Genomic DNA, 19,140 nt, shown 5'->3' on the forward strand with positions numbered 1-19,140 from the left:
TGCCAGTATTATTCATACGTTTCTCACAGTATTAATTATACAAATGTTTTTCTTTTCTGTACAAGTTGCTAGTAACCTTATAAAGTAGTCTTAAATAGAATCTCTGAAATATGAATTGAATATTAGATGGTTACAGGGGACCAATTTCAGGATTGATGCTCCTATGCTCATTTAAAATTTTTAAAATTAACTACAGTCTTACCTGGTTTAAAAAAAAAAATGTTTAATACTAGAGTTTCTAAGAGGAAGGGAATAAGCTTGATAATATTGTGGCAATAAAGGAATCTTTAAGTCCATTTTACTTGATTGCTTCCCTGTATTTACATCTGAACGGATGGTAGCTGTTGCCTTGATGCTTTAATGTTGGTAGAAGGGAAGAGAGGAAAGATGAAGAATAAATATATTAATCACAGTAATGTTTAGCTGTATTCTTAATTTTTCAAAAGTACAGACATCTATGATTGCTTTACTTCTACACCAGAAATTGTTGTAAGAGGGTCAGTGACTGTCACTTCACACACGTTACAAGGAAGACATATAAAGATGTTGTTTATCTCCTGATAGTAAATCATGAGGAATTAATGAAAGGGGGAGAGAATCACTTTCTGCTTTGGTCAAAAGATGGCACTATTGCCGCGCTGATTATTTTCTTCTGCAGTTTGGTTCAGTCTTTTTAAATGCAGAAAACAGTTAAATTTAGTGATCTAATTAACACTGACCCTCCCAACAGAATGCCAGATTTCTAATCAAGGACCAAAAGAATAGACCAGAAAAATGGAATTTGTATTTTAAAAATGTGTTAGGTTGTTTTAGGAGCTATTCAAATAACATTCTCTGAGATTCAGAGATTTGCCTTAGGAACAACAGAACACCCTACATCATGTTTTCAATTTTGGTTAAGTTAAATAAATACCTTCAGTTTGGAACTTTGATAGCTGCCAGGGTTCCAAGACATGTTAGTTAGGGGGGTGTGTGTGTGTGTGTGTGTGTGTGTGTGTGTGTGTGTGTATGTGTGTGTGTGTGCGTTTAGTTTTTCAAGGTCATTGAACTTATGCTTTGATTAAGGAAATAATACATTTTATTTTCAAGGTATGACAGTCAGGTAATGATTTTTTTCCCCCACTCAGCCATTACATACTTTACTTCTTGGTAGCTGGAAGACTATGTGGACCAGTCTGTAAATATAAAGGTGATCTCCCTTCTTGTGCTGGGAATGCAATGTCCTCTCATCTTATTTCTTTTTTTTAATGTTATTTTATTTAAAAATATTTTAATGTTTATTTATTTTTGAGAGACAGAGCACAAGCAGGGGTGGGGCAGAGAAAGAGAGAGAGAGAGAGAGAGAGAGAGAGAGACAGAATCTGAAGCAGGATCCAGGCTCTGAGCTGTCAGCACAGCCCGACACGGGGCCTGAACTCATGAACTGTGAGATCATGACCTGAACTGAAGTCAGATGCTTAACTGACTGAGCCACCTAGGTGCCCCATTCTCATCTTATGTCTAAGCCAGTACCTTACATGGCTCTTGGGGCTTAATTCTCTGTTTCTCTTTAAGCAGATCTTTCAAGGATAAAGAGATTCAGTGAAAAGCAGTGAACAAAATGACAAAATAAACTCCTGATAAAAAGGCTTTATTATTGATTGTACACAGTGTTCTTTAAAAATACAAAAAATACAAAAAGAAATACAAAAAATAAAATAAAAAATACACATGCACAAATCAAAACACTTTTTTGGGGAGAAGGGGGAATCTTTGGTGTATTGAGAGAACACAAAACCAATTTTTTCTCTTACTTGATGTTGGAATAGGAAAACACTGATGGACTCTTGTATATAGACTGCAGACGTACTTATCTGATGCTTTTTAAAGTTAAGATTTTAATGGTTTACTTTTAAAAGTAATTAAATTAAGCTTTCATCAGTTAACGATGTGGCTAATTTATCATGTAGATATAGTACAGAAGATATTTATGTAACTTTGCACTGTAACTCATTTGAATCTAAAATACAAGTCTAAAACCTTAGTCAAAATCATTGAGGCCAGATATGTTTCAGAATTCTGATTTTTTTTTGGATTTTAAAAAGGTAATGTAGTAGATATTTGGTATGTCACCCACTGCCCCCAGTAGGGTCTGAGGCCACACCCTGTCATCAAACATTAATATGTTTTCAACAAAACCTAGGAATAGTTATATCACATGGGCTAAGTCTTGACCATAAATAGCCTCACATCAATTTAGGTCAGATTTTGAAGCCAAATGAGTCTGCCACAAACTTAGAACAACTGTAGGTTGCAGAGCGTTTGGATTTCACAAAGGCATGTAAGAGATAGTAGACCTGAAGTATCGTTCGGGTATGCTCTGTGAAGTGCCAAAAATCAGCTAAGGTTTTCTGTTTGTAAATGGGAGAATTTAGTTTAACATTTTATTCTTAATTTCATGGCTTTTTTAAGAATATTTTTTATTTTGTTTTTAGTTGCTTCATTAACTAGGTGGTTCAAGCACAAAATGCTTTTCAGCTTATTTCATAATATACTGAAAGACAACCAAAGATTTGGAGACAGTAGTATAGCCAATACCTGCCATAAAGCAACAGGCTATCTAGCGTAGGTTCTGTGGCAAGAAGGCCATCATTCTTTTTCTATTAGGAGTGCTTGAGGTAAAAGCATTTCCCACTTTATTCTGTGCTATAGTATTAATACCAGCTTTATTTCCTACAGCAGTGTTGTGAGGTAGAATCTTAATTTCTTATTTCAAGTAGGATTAAGCGTGATAACCACTTAGATTGGAGGTTTCTGAAGACAGTATATATGTTTCAGGGATATGATAGAGGGATTATATTATGTGGCATATCTGCTTCCTTTAGAAGTACTTCCCCCAGTTCTGCATTATAGTTAGGCATTGTGTATTCAGTAATATAGCTAACCCAAGATAACGTCTACTAGTTCCTATTTCACCTTAAGGAATTAGGTTAGCCTTCTACCTAATCTGATCAAAATAATACTTCTGCTCCATCTGTTATAGTCAGTCATGACATCTTTTTCTGCCTTCTGCTGGCAAGTATTATTAGCTCTGCTGACCATCTCTCTAGCATCTGTTATAATTCAGTGGTAAATAATGGCAGTCTTAACACAACTTGGTTTGTAGTAATTCGATGCAGTAGAGTTAGTGTTCTGTCATAGATGAAAAATATCCCATTACTCAGGTTCTTGTTAAGCTGTGAAATTTAGTCATTGAGAAACCACAGGGCCACAGCTCATATGGAAAAGGTTAGCAGAGGATACCATTATGCCAAAATGGATGTTGCTTAGTTAACTTAGTTTTCTTTCCTATTATTAAAAACCAAAAAAAAAAAGAAAAAGAACTTTTCATGGACAGAAATTTACACAATCATAGAGAACCTTTTTGCCTTCTACCAGACCCCAGATCCAACATGTCTTATTTTTCTTCTCTAGTCCTGACTTACGTATTTATATGGTCATGACCACAGCTTTGCCAGTTTACTTGTATTATTCAAGTCTCTCTGACTTCTAAATGTGTTTTCCCTCTCTCTGGAATTTTAAATTTCTTACTGGGCTTGTTAAGATCTACTAAGCAGTATCTTTCTTCCATTCTGATTGTAATCATTTCTGTCTTGAAGCATCACACCCTTCTCCCACCATACTGTCTAAAAAATAATATATATATAGTCTTTTTATGATTGGGAACCATATACTTGGTTCTTATGGACTGTTTCAAAGTGTGAATTATTATAGAAGCAGATGATTTATCCTAGACACAACTATAGTAGGCAAAGTAGTGCATATTTAAGTACTTATATTTTAGAAGTGTGTTAATTTTCACTTAGTATATTGTAAAACACATACTAAATTAATTTATCAAATGCCAATACCAGAAGTATTGGTTTTTAAACCATTGACTAATCTGATTATGCAGTTGTTATATACTGTAGCCTTAACTAAAATTAAGTACCTGTTGCCATTTATGTGTCAAACTGAAGAAACTATTATATGTTTTGATAAATGCTCATTATAAAGATATCTTTATACTTTACAATAATTCCCAGCTGTCTGAACCTTGGGAGTGAGTTTTTTCACATTATCTATTTTCCTTGATTTTTTTTTTTAATGTTTATTTATTTTTGAAAGAGAGAGAGACAGAGCATGAGCAAGGGAGGGTCAGAGAGAGAAGGAGACACAGAATCCGAAGCAGGCTCCAGGCTCTGAGCTGTCAGCACAGAGACCAGCACGGGGTGTGAACTCACCAGTCATGAGATCGTGACCTGAGCCAAAGTCAGATGATTAACCAATTGAGCCACTCAGGCACCCCTTTTTGATCTTTTAATACAAAATCATGTTATTCTTGAAATCTATAACTACTACAAGCAAAAGGACAAAAATGGTATACAAACAACCATCAGCAGCAGCAAAATAGTAACAACCATTTTACAGAAATCCCTAACAGTTTGCCCTATGGTGTTGAGATTAACCCAATTTGTAAAAAGGCTTTTGTGTTGCCACATACAATTTCCTTCTGTAGAAATTAATGTGACCAGTTAACTTATACCAACCTAATTTTAGAAACATAAGTTATGAATGTTGGAAAAAAAAAAAAAAGAAGAATTAGCCAGCATTGCCAACATTGTAGAAATTAATTAAATTTCCATTAGGCCAGGAACATATTGTTTGTAGATGATGAGGCTTCTGTGTACTTTTGTATAATTGTAATAAGAAAGAATCATACTTACTTGATTAGGCATTGGCTTTGCTAATTGTGGAACTAGGAACAAAGTCCTTTTAGTGGGGGTTTAAAAGATCTCCATTCAAACTGTGTATATATCCCTTACACAGTAATCTGAGTTTTTTAAAGAAAATCTTATACCCATTGCTATAATCAGAAAATGATCCAAAATGAGTGTAGTTGTAATTTATGCAGTTTTAGAAAAGTCTGCTAATACCTTAGTAGGTTACTGTAAAAGAAAAATTAAAAAAAAAAAAAAAAAACCTGTCACTAGGTGTGTATTAATTTTTTATTGCTATAACAAATTACAACAAAGTTAGTGGCTTAAAGTAACACAAGTTTATTATCTTACACTTCTGAGGGTTCTAAGTTCACAATGAAGGTGCTGGCAAAGCTGCAATTCCTTCTGGGTGCTCTAGGTGAGTGCTATAGACTGAACATTTGTGTCCTCCCAAAATTGATGTTAAAATCCTAATCCTAAAGGTGATGGTTTTAGGTGGTGGGGCTTTGGGAGGTGATTAGGTTATAAGGGTGGAGCCCTCAGGAATGGGTTTTGTGTCCTTATAAAAGAGACCCCAGAGAGTTCCCTCAGCCCTTCTGCCATGTGAGGACACAAGGGCCATCAGTGAACCAGAAAGCAGGTCCTCACCAGACACCGAACCTGCTGGTACCTTGATCTTGGGCTTCCTACCGTCAGAACTGTGAGGAATAAATGTTTACTGTTTAAGCCACCCAGTCTGTTATTTTTGTTACAGTAGCCTAAACAGACTAAGATGGAGGATTGCTTCCTTACCTTTACAGTTTCCAGAAGCAGCTCACATTCCTTGGTTTATGGTCTTTGGCCAGCAATCCTGTCACTCCTGCCTTAGCTATGGTTATCAACTCTTCCTCTGACTCTCCTGCCTTCTTTTTGATTTCTAAGGATTTGGGGGATTACATTGGGCATACTCCGATAATCCAAAATAATCTTCCCATCTCTAGTTCCTTCATTTAATCACATCCGCAAATACCCTTTTGCCACTTAACGTGAGATGTTTAAAGGTTCTGAGGATTAGGATATGGACAACTTTGCCATGTGGCCATTATTCTTCCTACTACAGGCTCTACACAAATGTGAACACATTAATGGTTCACATGTCTGGTGTCTAGATAGGAGCCTTTTGTGTGTGTGGTGGGCGGGGGGGGCGGTATATTTAGGGCACAGTGAACAGTTAAAAGGTAAATATAAGAAATTTTTTAGACACTGCCAACAAACACTGAAGGTTAAATAGGCTTTCAGTGGTAAGAAATTCCCGAAATATTTTTTAATCAGTAAACGAATACATGAAGAGCCTAGAAATTCTGAATACCATAAAATTTTAGTTATCTGGAACCTCAGGGAATAAGTTTTCTAGAGAGTTAATTCCTTAAGAGTAAAAAAAGAAAAAAAATAACTGACATCTGTAGGAACATTTTTGACATTTATCCTACTGTCATAGCTCCTTTAATTTGTATTATCATAGAAATACACATATGGGTAAAAATTGAAAATAAAAATGAGCTTTTACTTAAAGGAAATTTACTCCTACCCCTCCTCCCTCTTTCCCTAGTCTTATTCCTCATAGGCAACACTTCTAATTATTTCTGTTCTTTACTTATTCTGTACATAACTCCCAAACCTCTGACTAGTACGTTTAGCTGTCATTTCTTAACCTAACAGCCTTGGATGTTGACTACTGACTTCTTGCTCAGGTTTGTCTCACTTACGCCACCCTTACCTCTTCACACCACACTCTACACCCTGAGTTCTTACCCTGTTCTCATTTCTTCTTCGTTCAGCCCAGAAACGTAGTACACTGCATGCTTATACTTATGCTTCTTGTTCTGTTAGTATTGGAATGTGTCTCTGGCATACTTCAAGCTTTATTCTTTTTTGCAATAATCAGGCCACTATCTCCTGGTTTCTCTCTTTGTGCTACAAGAATATTTGTACTCCCATTCTGCCTTCCATTTCTCCCTCCCTTCTTCCCAATGTCTGTAGCTTTATGTTTGGGTTGGACAGTATTCTTTCAGGGACATAAAAATCTGTTCTGAAGCATTACTAAGATCAGTCTATGCAATGATTCTGAACATTGAAGACCCATAATCAGTGTATGTTAATTCTGTAAATATTGTTCATTGCAGAATGGACAGATACTTTGGAATTAAATTTTCTTTTCTATTGCTTCAGTGTAATGATCAAGTGCCACTGAAAGGAAAATTTTCCTACAGTCCAGTTTGATGGGAAAATCTCTCTCTCTCTTCTTTTCCTCCCTCCCCCCAGCCCCAGTCTAGTTGCATATACCAGATCTTCAAGGTTTTCTTAGTTTTCAGTCATTTCATCTCTTCATCCCTTCTCACTTCCCTCTAATGATCTCCCTGTCATTCTAGCCTGGAGTAGTTACCTCTAGGGCTCCTGAGTAGTCATCATTCTGGGCTTCACTCCCCTCACTGCTTTTCTGTGTTACATTTACTATTTTCAGTACATTTCTCCCCCTTTTTTAAAAAATATTTTTTTTAATGTTTGTTTATTTTTGAGAGAGAGACAGAGTGAGAGTAGGAGAGGGACAGAGAGAGAGGGAGACACAGTATATGAAGTGGGCTCCAGGCTCCAGGCTGTCAGCACAGAGCCTGACACGGGGCTCGAACTCACGAACCGTGAGATCATGACCTGAGCCGAAGTCGGACGCTTAACCGACTGAGCCACCCAGGTGCGCCCATTTCTCCCCTTTCTTGATTGAGCTCCTCATTTTGCTAGAGGTAAAATTTTTGAGTCATCAGATATCTGAAAAGTTTCTGTATTTCTCCTCTATATTTATTTGACAATTTGGCAGTAAGTAGCATCCACTTTAAATTGCTTTTTTTCCAGGGTTTGGGGTGAGCGACACCATTGATGCCAGTCAGTTTCATGAACCCTTATTGGTGACCCATTTTTCTTTCTGGAGGCATTTAGCATCTTTTGTTCTTGAAATTCTAAAGTTTAACATTAATGCATCTAAGTATGGATTTTTTTTTGTTCATTATAAGACTGAAACTTTTATGGGAATATAAGACCTTCTGCACCCCTCCCCTCTTGGCTTTCTGATCTCATCTCGTCCTGCCACCCCCTTGCCCACCTTGCTTTAGCCACTCTAGCTCCTCTTTCCTCTTTTCTCAAGTATGCTATAGGGTCTTTGCACTGGCTTTTCCTTTTGTGTGGAATGCTCTTCCCTCAGATATTTGCATGGCCACTTCCTTACCTCCTCAGATCTTTGTTCAAATGTCACTTCCTGAATGTCATCCTGTTCCAACTACCCCATTTAAAATTGCAATCGTCTCCTCCATCCAAGCTCTTTTAACCCTCTTATCCTGTTTGAATTTTCTACATAGAACCTATTGCTAGATTAAAAAAAAAAAAAAAAAAAAAAAATAGGGGCTCCTGGGTGGCTCAGTCGGTTGAGTGTCCGACTTCGGTTCAGGTCATGATCTCACAGTTGGTGAGTTTGAGCCCCGCATCAGACTCTGTGCTGACAGCCTGGAGCCTGGAACCCGCTTCGGATTCTGTGTCTCCCTCTCTCTCTGCCCCTCCCCCACTCATGCTCTGTCTCTCTCCCCTTCAAAAATAAACGTTAAAAAAAAAAATAGGCAAACTGTGATATTGTGAAAATATATTTGGTCTTTGTTCCTGGATCCTGGCCAGAGGCTCCTAAAACTTTTGAAATTTCCTCAATGGTAAGAGGGATAGGAACATCTATTGTTATAATGTTTGCATTTTGTAAAGATGAAAGGAACTTTTGTTATTGATAAACTTTTCTCAACCACACCTTGGTTTATGTTAATGAGGTGGCTTTTGGAAAGTTTCTAAGGACTTTCTGGGAACCAACCGTGTGTTAAGAGGGTTGGAACTTTCAGCTTCCCTCCCATCTGCCTCCCCTGCTAGAGAGATTAGGTAAAATCACCAGTGGCTAATGTTTCAATCAATTACATCCTCTTAATGAAGTCTCTGTAAAAAACACTGAAGGGATTTGGAGGGCTTCCAGGTTGGTGAGGAAGAGGTGCCGGGAGGGTGGCATGCCTGGAAAGCCCACAGTAAATCTGCACCCCTTTTAAAACTCATACTCTTCCATCTCTGCAACTCTACCATCTGGCTGTTCCTGAATTGTATCTTTTTATAATAAAACAGTAATCTAGTAAGTAAACTCCTTCCCTGAGTTCTGTGAGCCATTCCACCAAATTGTTGGACAGGGGTTGTGGGAACGTTTAACATATGGCAGGTTAGTCAGAAGTGGCCTGGATTTCCGGTTGTCATCTGAAGGGCACCCTTGTAGGGCTTAGCCCTTAACCTGTGGGATCTGATGCTTAACTCCAGGTGAATAGTGTCAGAACTGAGTTAAGTTGTTAGACATGCAGTCACTGTTTTGAGAGACTTGGAGGATTGTCTGGTGAGGAAAAAATTCACAAACACACATACACCCATATACAGTAAAACCTTGGTTTATAGGCATAATTCTTTCTTGAAACATGCTTATAATCCAAAACACTTGTATGTCAAAGCGAATTTCGAGAACCGTTGGCTCAGTTGTGATCATGTGACATTCAGCATCCTGTACTACTTGTATTGCAAAACATTGCTCATTTATCAAGTTAAAATTTATTAGAAATGTTTGCTTGTCTCATGGAAAACTCGCAGAACAAGTTACTTGCAATCAAGGTTTTACTGTATATGTTGTGTGTGTATATAAATATATACATATATATGTACATACACATATATATAGAGAGAAAATGTGTGTGTGTGTATATATATACATATACACATATACATACATATATATGGTTTAGGTTTATGGTTTATATGTATGTGTGTGTGTATATATGTATTTGTTTACACACACACTCACAAGTTGTTTTTTGGTGAGTATATACTTTGTATTAGTTTTCTAGGACTACTATAAAGTACCATAGACTGTGTGGCTTAAACAACAGAAGTTTATTTTCTCATGGTTCTGGAGGATAGAAGTCTGAGATCAGGGTCCCCAGGGTTGGTTTCTTCTGAATCCTTTCTGGTTGGCTCGTAGATTATCTGTCTTTTCCTTGCGTCTTCACATGGTCTTCTCTCTGTAACTCTGTGTCCAAATTTCCTCTTCTTATAAGGACACCAGTTACATTGGAGTAGGGCCCACCCTAAAGATCTCATTTTAAATTAATTACCTCTTCAAAGACCCAATCTCCAAATACAGTAAGATTCTGAGGTACTGGGGGTTAGGAGTTCAAATGAATTTTGGTGGGGGGACACAGTTTAGCTCATGACAGACTTACTATTGATATTATTTTTTTAATATTCTATCTCCCCCAGCTAGAATGTTAGCTTCATGAAAGCAAAGGGTATTGTTGTTGCAGTTGTTGTTATTCTATTTTAATATATACCTAACTTCTAGAACAAAGCACAACATAATAGATGCTCAATAAATAATAATTCTAGCCTACTGATGAGTTCTTTCTAGCCTACTGATGAACACTCCTTTTATCTCTGGAAATTACTCTTATTATTTCATTGATTTAATGTCCCTCACTACCAGTTCTCTGTATTACCTTTCTGGTATTCCTGTTAATTGAAATTTGGATCTGCTTGACCTTACTTGTCTCATTTTCAGTCAATCTGTTCTACTTTTTTAGAAGATTTCTTCAACCTTAACTTCCAAACACTTCTACAAAATATTCTTTATCATGATGAACATATATTTAATACCTATGAGCCTTTTCCTTGGTCCTGTTCCATGGCATTGTGTTACTGTTCTGTGGGTGCTGTATCTTTACTGATCTTTCTGCATTTATTAGGTCTTATTATGTCTCGTTTTCTGAATTTTCTGTTTTTTCCTAGGCCATTTTGTTGTTGTTGTTCGTTTGTTTATTTTGTTCTTGCTCTTACACATTGCTTAAGCATTTTTCAACTGAAATTATCTGGCAGGTTGTACTTTTTTATTTAATGGGACAATAAAGTACTAGGAAGTTTATTATAGGGGTGGAATTTTTTGCCTCGTGATGTCACTTTATGAGAAGCTGGCAGTTACCCTGGAGGTTCTCCTCAAGGTAGAATGTAGAGGTCTTTGGTTTTGGGGACAAACACACACAGTGACTGTCTTAGGTCTCCCGAAACAATTTATTCAACTTCCTTAGGCAAAAACTTTGCAACTTTTTCTTGGCTTCCTGACTTGCTAAGTATTGGAGTATGGTTTCTTTCTCTTTTTTTCTTTTTTTAATGCTGATGTAATTTTTTAAGTTTACTTATTCATTTTGAGAGAGAGGGAGAGAGAGCGCACGTGCGCTGGCGAGGAGCAGAGACAGAGAGAGAGAATCATGACCCGAGCAAAGATCAAGTGTCAGATGCTTAACCAACTGAGCCACCCACGTGCCCCTCCATGGTTTCTTACATATGCTTTGAATCAGTATCTTTGTTTTCACTTTTTACTCCCATCACATTACCTCTGGTATTTCCTGGTCCCAAACTCTTCTGTAGTTCAACAGGTCAAATTATGCCCTCTGTGGCTGCTGTCCTCACCATGAGAGGCTCTCTACACTCTGGTGAACTGCTGCCACTCCCCTGTCTGCATATCATCTTTCAGAAATGTGTTGAAATCTTTTGTTAGTAATTCTGTCCTATTATTTTATTGTTTTGAGTCTGTACTTAAAAATATACATAAGGGCGCCTGGGTGGCTCAGTCGGTTGGGCGGCCGACTTCAGCTCAGGTCACGATCTCGCGGTCCGTGAGTTCGAGCCCCGCGTCGGGCTCTGTGCTGACAGCTCAGAGCCTGGAGCCTGTTTAGGATTCTGTGTCTCCCTCTCTCTGACCCTCCCCCATTCATGCTCTGTCTCTCTCTGTCTCAAAAATAAATAAACGTTAAAAAAAAAAAAAAAAAAATATATATATATATATATACATACACATATGTATGTATTTTTTACCTTACTGTTTAAGTGTGTCTAGGAGGTTTGAGGTAAGAAAACCTTGTCATCAGTTTCTTTGTTTTGAATTAGAATTCTTCAATCCTTTAATAATTGAAAATAGGGAATAGAATTTGAACTAGTTTTGATCATGTGGGTAACCTCATTTATTGGCCTGTGCTCTAGTTTTTTAAATACAGATGTGAGACATGGGGCTGTCTGTAGACTTAAATCTGGTACAGATTCTACAACATGGATTTCTTAAAAAAAAAAAAAAAAATTCTTGAGTAGTAATTGCTCAGAGGTTATCACCCCAGCAGCAGAACTAAGACTTTCTAGTTTTCTCTCAGGAGATTACCTTACCTCCCACTCCCCTCTTATTATCAAGGCTTTGTGTCATGAACTTTTGTTTACCTTCCAACATCCTAGTTCCCTGTTCATGCTCCCACATTGTTTCAGATGAAGAGCTGTAACCCCTCTTTTCTGAAGCTAATAACTTTTTCATTTGCAGTGTGAAGTCCTGGGACTGTTCTCCTGGATCTGCATTTACAATTATGTTTAAGTCTTCCCCTAAAAAAAAATAAAAAACAAACAAACAAAAACCACCTTCCTTTCCATCTTTTCTCAAAGCTACACATTCATCTGGTGAAGCTGCCTTTATTTCCTTTCTAAGTTTTGCCTCTCTTTAAATGTAGGTATTCTCTTAGTGTCTGTCTTTAGTTTACTTATTTTCTTTCTTTTTTTTTTAAGTCTGTTTATTTTGAGAGAGAGAGAGAGAGAGAGAGAGCGAGCGAGCAAGCCAGGGAGGGGCAGATAGGGAGAGAGAGAGAATCCCAAGCAGGCTCCACATCATTAGTGTAGAGCCTGATATGGGGCTCGAACTCCTGAACCGTGAGATCATGGCCTGAGCCAAAATCAAGAGTCAGATGCTTAACTGAGCTACTTAGGCACCCCAGGCCACTTATTTTCTTCTCTTTTCCTGGGAAATCCTATTTACTACTATGACTTCAGCTATCACTGAACCTTAACTCCTTTCCTGAAGTTCAGATGTTTTCTTCCCACCTACCTATTAGTACCACTCAGTATATTCAAAGACAAACCCATTACATTAACAGCTCTGAGCTGTCTTCACAGAGCCCGATGTGGGGTTCAAACTTACAAACCATGAGATCATGACCTGAGCTGAAGTCAGATGCTTAACCCACTGAGCCACCCAGGTGCCCCACCCATCTTCCTATTCTTAAAAAAAAAAAGAAGAAGAAAAAACAAAGCAAGGAACCTGTCAAACACACCTCCTGTTTTTCCCATGTTGATTAACCTGATTATCATTTTTCTCAAGTCATCCAGGGATACATTAGAAAGAAATAGTTGTAAGGCTAGAAAATATCCAAAGTTCTTGCAGCCTGAATCAGAGTAAGGGTAGTTTCAAGTATATAAGCTTCCTTGACCTGTGACTTCATCTGTTTCTTTTAATGAATCTAACCAAACTTCTCCATTTTCCTGATGACACACAGGTCTGCAATTAAGGCCTTACGCCCTGGAGGGTTACTTGTGTACTCTACATGCACACTTTCCAAGGCAGAAAATCAAGATGTCATCAGTGAAATTTTAAACTCCTACAGTAACATCATGCCCGTGGACATTAAGGAAATGGCAAGGACTTGCTCCCAAGACTTCACATTTGCTCCCACTGGCCAGGAATGTGGACTCTTGGTGATACCAGATAAGGGCAAAGCCTGGGGCCCAATGTATGTGGCCAAATTGAAAAAATCATGGACTACGTGAAATTGGTGACTTGCATTTTGTAAACCATGTCAATGTGTTATTTTATTTGTTTTCCTGAGCTCTTTCTGTTTTAACATTTAAATAATTATGGAGTCATTTTCCCTGGGTCTGTTTGGAATCCTATTTAGTTAATACTTGGCATCTCAGAATTTAGGCTTGAGAATTTTCCAGGTGTATTTTTTTCCTGAAAATACATCTATAGCACTGGTTTAAGGTGTTGCAGATGGTGTTTGTTCTGTATAATACATCTCCTGTCTTTTAGTTGGCATTTTGTAGTTAAATTAGTCAGAATACATGGTTTTATGCATAATGTGTTTAGCAATACATTCTATCCATGATGTTGGTGCTTTGAACCTTTAAAAATGCACATTTCCTGGCCCTTTCATAATTTTTCTCCTTATCAAATATACAGATTCTTTAGAAGTCCCACCCCCTATCCTTTTTCTGTAAGAACTGATTAGAATTCCGAGACTAACTTCTTAAGCAGCACTATTTCTAGTTCTAGAAAATAGGTTTCTTATTTGCCACGTTGTTTTCTGCTAAGGACTGTCTTCTGTTTACTGCAAAGGTCAGTGACTCTATTGACACCAGCTTTATTTCTCCACTTTTTTTTGTATTCACAAATACAAATTGAAAGGGTAAATTATGTTGAAAGGCTGTTAGAACAGCAGATTCACATGCGCAAGTTTGACTTTCGACATTCAGGTTGTAGAATAATGGAGTCTATCCAGCAGGCTATAAAGCAAGTACTTGAAACAAAACCAGAATGATTAATAACTACAATAACTGAACTATATTTGGAGAGTTTTGTTACATAATTGCAGTCATAATGAGCACTACAGAATCTGATTATCTTACCGTTGCAATCTGGAGGGGCTTTTTATTTCACTCTGCTATGAAATGTTATATGAGAATATGATGTCACATATTAATGCACAAGACGGAGATGCCTAATGAGAGTGGATTATACTATTACCAGAGCCCAATACCATTTACTGAGTGACTCTTTCTGTTTACATATATCTGGGAATCTTGTATACATTTCTGTATATGAACTTAGGGTTTTAGCTTCAGGTTTGGATCATGTGTTTTCTCTAGAAATTACTTCACTTAGAGTCCAAATGTACTTTTCCAACTATTAAGAAAAATTCTGCAGCATACTTCAAAAGAGAATATCTATTTGGAAATTAACTTAAAAAAATAAACTAACTATAGAAATAGAAAATTCTGCTGAAGCTGAATCTTTTTGAATTTGTTTACTATATTCTATGCATTTAAACTACAGACTGCTCATTAACTGTTTTTTTTTGGTATGTTTCTTTGTTTTTGTTTTTGTTTTTGTTTTTTTTTAATTTGCAAGCATATATAACGAGTTTCCTATAGCTGGGAATGAAAAACCAGATCTCTTGGACTCAATGAAATATACTGGATTAATACAGAAAATTAATGATAATGGAAAACTTATTTATTTATTTAAGTTTGTGCTTGTTTTGTTTTTTTTTTTTCAGTTTGAAACCCTGTCTTCAGTTATTATAGATTTAAAAGTGCATTTATTCTGTGTAGGTTAATCACTAAGTAAATTTTCATAGTGCACTTTGTTGAATGTCATTATTTTTCCATTATGCTGCCATGAAGCCTAATCTGAATACTCAGTGTGCCATTGGATTTGACCTTCCTGTGATTACTGAAAAATGCAAATAGAGGTAGGTGTGTGTGTGTGTGTGTGTGTGTGTGTGTGTGTGTGTGTATAACTTATGTTATTATTAACATTAATTATAATGAAGCAGCTGGCGTTTGTGGAGCATCAAATATTATTAAGTTCTCTATATACATGTTATCTTTTTTGATCTTCAAAACAACTTGAGGAGTGAGTATTGTAACTGCCTTATGTGAATGAGAAAACCCTAGCTCAGTGCCATTTGTACTATTCTGGTAAGTAAAGAATGGAGCCAAGGTGAAAACTAGATCCAAAGGCCCAGGCCCTTCTCCCTACACTATGCTGTCTCACAAGACATAGGTTATAGGAACCCCCAAATTTATCAGCTGGCCCTCCCTTGCTCTCCATCACTCAGTTTTTCACTTGTATGCAATTCTTTAGTCACAGAGCATCAAAGGTTCATCAGTACTTGGAAAAAAACTAGAGTCTTTCAGGGTGTGTTCTAAAATACTTCTGATTGTCATACCCAGAAATCTCCCATGGAGGTGCTCTGTGCCTTCCTTTTCTTTGCAGATGCTGAACTGAAGAATAGAAATTTGGAGCAGCCCTGCAATGTCAATTGAAAAGCAAGGAGTAATTGATATTACTTTCTGTGGCATTGAGTTACTTTCAAAATAGCTTTATAAAAATTTAGGTTGCTTACCAACACATTAACTTCTCTCTGCCTTCAGCACACTGAATAGCCACTAGTTTCAGAAATAGACTGTGAATAAATGTAATGCATTTAAATGGTTTATACTGAATTTTTAAAGCATTGGATATTATCTATGGTTTGGAATCAAGGCGGCATACAGTCCTTTATCCTATTATATGTATCCATATAGCCTCATATTCAAGATTGCATGTTACCCCCTTAGCAGTATTGTAAAAAATATCCTTTCCTACAATGTGAGTAGGTGTAACATAATAGGTACCAGAACACTTGCTACATGACTAAATAAAGTAATCACAAATCTAATAGGCCCTATTCAAGAAGGCTTTATACCTAGAAGATAAGCATCAGATGATCTGCATAGGCTAATGCAACTCTCCTGGAATACAAAGAGAAAATTGGAACCGATAGCAACAGTTTTATTAGATGCAAAGAAGTCCTTTGATGCAATTGAATGGGACTACTTATATTATGTGTTAGGTAAATTTGGCTTTGGGGACAAATATAACAGATAGCACAACCCATTTATATGGTTCAAACCAGTGGTTTACAATCTCCCTTCCTTGCCTTATTGCTGCAGTGGGGAGGAAGTAAGGATGGTACCCATTACTGATGTTACTTTTCAGGCTGACATTGGAGCTATAATATCACCCAGATCCCATGGGTATCTGAAGGATATTCAGATGAAGGTTCACAAGTTAACTAATGTCTGCTGATATCCTACCAGTTGTGCTGAAAGCCCTAACAGCATCTGTCCTGAAAACATTACAAGTAATGTCAGAATTTGGATTGGCTTCAGGCTGCAAAGTCAATGGGAGAGAATCAGAAACGCTATCTTAACAGAATAGTTTCTATTAATATTACTTACTGTGTGACATTTAAAATAAGATGAAAATTTAACAAGAATTGATTTGAGATTCTCATTAGGGGCTGATTAAACAATAGAGTAAAAACAAAAAACCAAACCAACTTTAAAAAATTGACCTGTAATTTAATGCTAAGATTTTTTAAAAATAGGTTTCTCTAAGTCTGAGGAGGAAGAAAGCCTGGTAGACCAGAGAGCTCTTTAAAATTTAATTAGCTCAATCAAATGTTAACTCCATACATTCCTGTAACTTCACAAATGAAAAAAAGTAATTTCCTTAGTTATGTGAGATCATATAGTCATGTTGAAACTCGGTGAAGTCTTATGCTACCTTAGAAAAAGGGCTTTTTGCCTCCCTGGAAGCTATTTGATGGCATACGTCATGACTCAATTAAGCTTGCTATGGCTTGTCAAAAGGAATTTTCTGCTGCATATTGCTATGGAAGAGCCTATTACACACAAATAACTGTACAACCTAGGAGAATCAACAGAGACTGAAAACGTATAGCCTAGTGAAAAATAAGCAGGACCCAGCTTCTTTCTAGTTCTTAAAAACAAGTAGGAGTAAAATTGCAGGTGTTAACATGAATGGACAAAGTAAGAGAGATTAATGTTGGTGATAGAAAAGGGGGACTGAACTTATTTCAACTTACAATTATTAAGTTAGAGAAAGACTAATAGTTACTAATCCAAACAAGGTGTAATAGCCTTTCCAAAACAGTAAGTATTTTTCTCCCACTGTTACATTAATCATGGGGGTGAGGGATAGAGAAATGAGAAGGCTAAGGAACCAGTGCTGACTCATGAACTGGTGTGAGAAGGCATGGATTACTGTGGAGTTATAGCTCTTAACTGCCAACTTTTTTTCTTTTTTTTAAGTTTACTTATTTTAAGAGAGAGCGAGAACACACATGCAAGCAGGGGAGAGGCAGAGTGAGAGGTGAGAGAGCCAAGCAGCCTCCCCACAGTGCAGAACCCAATGTAGAGCTTGATCCCACAAACTGTGAGATCACGATCTGAGCCTAAATCAAGAGTCAGATGCCCAACTGACTGAGCCACCCAGGCACCCCCATAACTGCCAACTTTTAAGAAAAAAGAGAACATGGTGGTGGCAATTACCTCTGATGCTACTGGAAATCGTTCGGTATGATATAGCCATGAATAGCCAACTAGCTGTACCACATTTCTTAATTTTTTTCTTTAACGTTTATTTATTTTTGAGACAGAGAGACAGAGCATGAACGGGGGAGGGTCAGAGAGAGGGAGACACAGAGTCTGGAACAGGCTCCAGGCTCTGAGCTGTCAGCACAGAGCCCGACGTGGGGCTCAAACTCACGGACCGCGAGATCATGACCTGAGCCGAAGTCGGCCGCTTAATCAACTGAGCCACCCAGGCGCCCCATGCATTTCTACACATTATCCCAAGAGAGATAGATATGCCTCTTGACTCAATTATAAAAAACCTCAGTGTAAGTCCTAAATTATAACAAATGTGTTTAATAAGCAGAATAGACATACACAAACTACCTGTGCTCTTCAATTAAGAAGGATTGCTTTTGTCATATATTCTATAGCTAATCTCTGTTAAATGTTTTATATGAAACTAGAGCTCTGCCCATAGGCACATTATTTTCAACTATCTAGTTAACCTGACTATATAGGGTTAACAGGTTTCTTTTCCACCCCACAGTGTTGAGTTGGCCAAAGCAAGTTGGAGTTTCAGAAGAGGTGATTTTTGAACGAGGAGAATGGTTCAGGAGAGGTTTAGGTAGGATCTGGAATATCGCTCTGGGATAGGGTCTAGATTGAGTCAGTCAAGTGTGTTTCACAAATAAAGGACACTACACTAGGCCTAAAGGGTTTTAGGATATACTGTCATTAGGAAGCACATTGCAACTCCATACAAAGGTTTTGTGTTCATCTACCTGCTAACACTCTGCATTCACTGAGGACTTTAGTGTTTGGCTCATATCTTCTCCATTGGAACTCCTGACAAAGGCTGAATTCAACACCTTTATGGAAAGCCCATCCAATATCCTGCCTTTCTGGTTCCTTTACTGCCTCTCTCTCAATTCCTTTTGTCTTCATTGTCTTCAGAGGCTCACACTCTTGGGCATTTTCTAAAACTTGGCATTATCTAGGGACACACTCTCCAATGGAGCTTTCTATATGATGGCAGTGTTTTACCTGACCTGTGCAATATGGACAGTATGGTAGCCGTGCATGGCTACTGAGCACTTGAAATGTAACTAAATGTGACAGAGGAACATAATTTTTTTTAATATTAAATTTATTGTCAAATTGGTTTCCATACAATATCCAGTGCTCATCCCAATAGGTGCCCTCCTCAATGCCCATCACCCACTTTCCCCTCCTCCCCACCCCTCATCAACCCTCAGTTTATTCTTCGTTTTTAAGAGTCTCTTATGGTTTGCCTCCTTCC

The 19,140-nt window shown here is 37.5% G+C and overlaps 1 protein-coding gene across 3 annotated transcripts in view; it reads left to right on the top strand.

Moving 5' to 3' along the window:
• The window catches only part of NSUN3 (NOP2/Sun RNA methyltransferase 3), a 60,234-nt gene extending 45,178 nt beyond the window's left edge, over nt 1–15,056 (top strand). For all 3 annotated transcript variants that reach the window (XM_045501712.1, XM_045501711.1, XM_045501710.1), the window contains one exon: nt 13,193–15,056. In XM_045501712.1, the coding sequence (XP_045357668.1) occupies nt 13,193–13,463 (271 nt within the window). In that variant the 3' untranslated portion in view covers nt 13,464–15,056. The remainder of the gene's footprint in view (nt 1–13,192) is intronic.
• The last annotated feature ends 4,084 nt before the right edge of the window (nt 15,057–19,140 follow it).

This window comes from Leopardus geoffroyi, chromosome C2 (genome assembly GCF_018350155.1).
Source record: "Leopardus geoffroyi isolate Oge1 chromosome C2, O.geoffroyi_Oge1_pat1.0, whole genome shotgun sequence".
NCBI lineage: Eukaryota > Metazoa > Chordata > Mammalia > Carnivora > Felidae > Leopardus > Leopardus geoffroyi.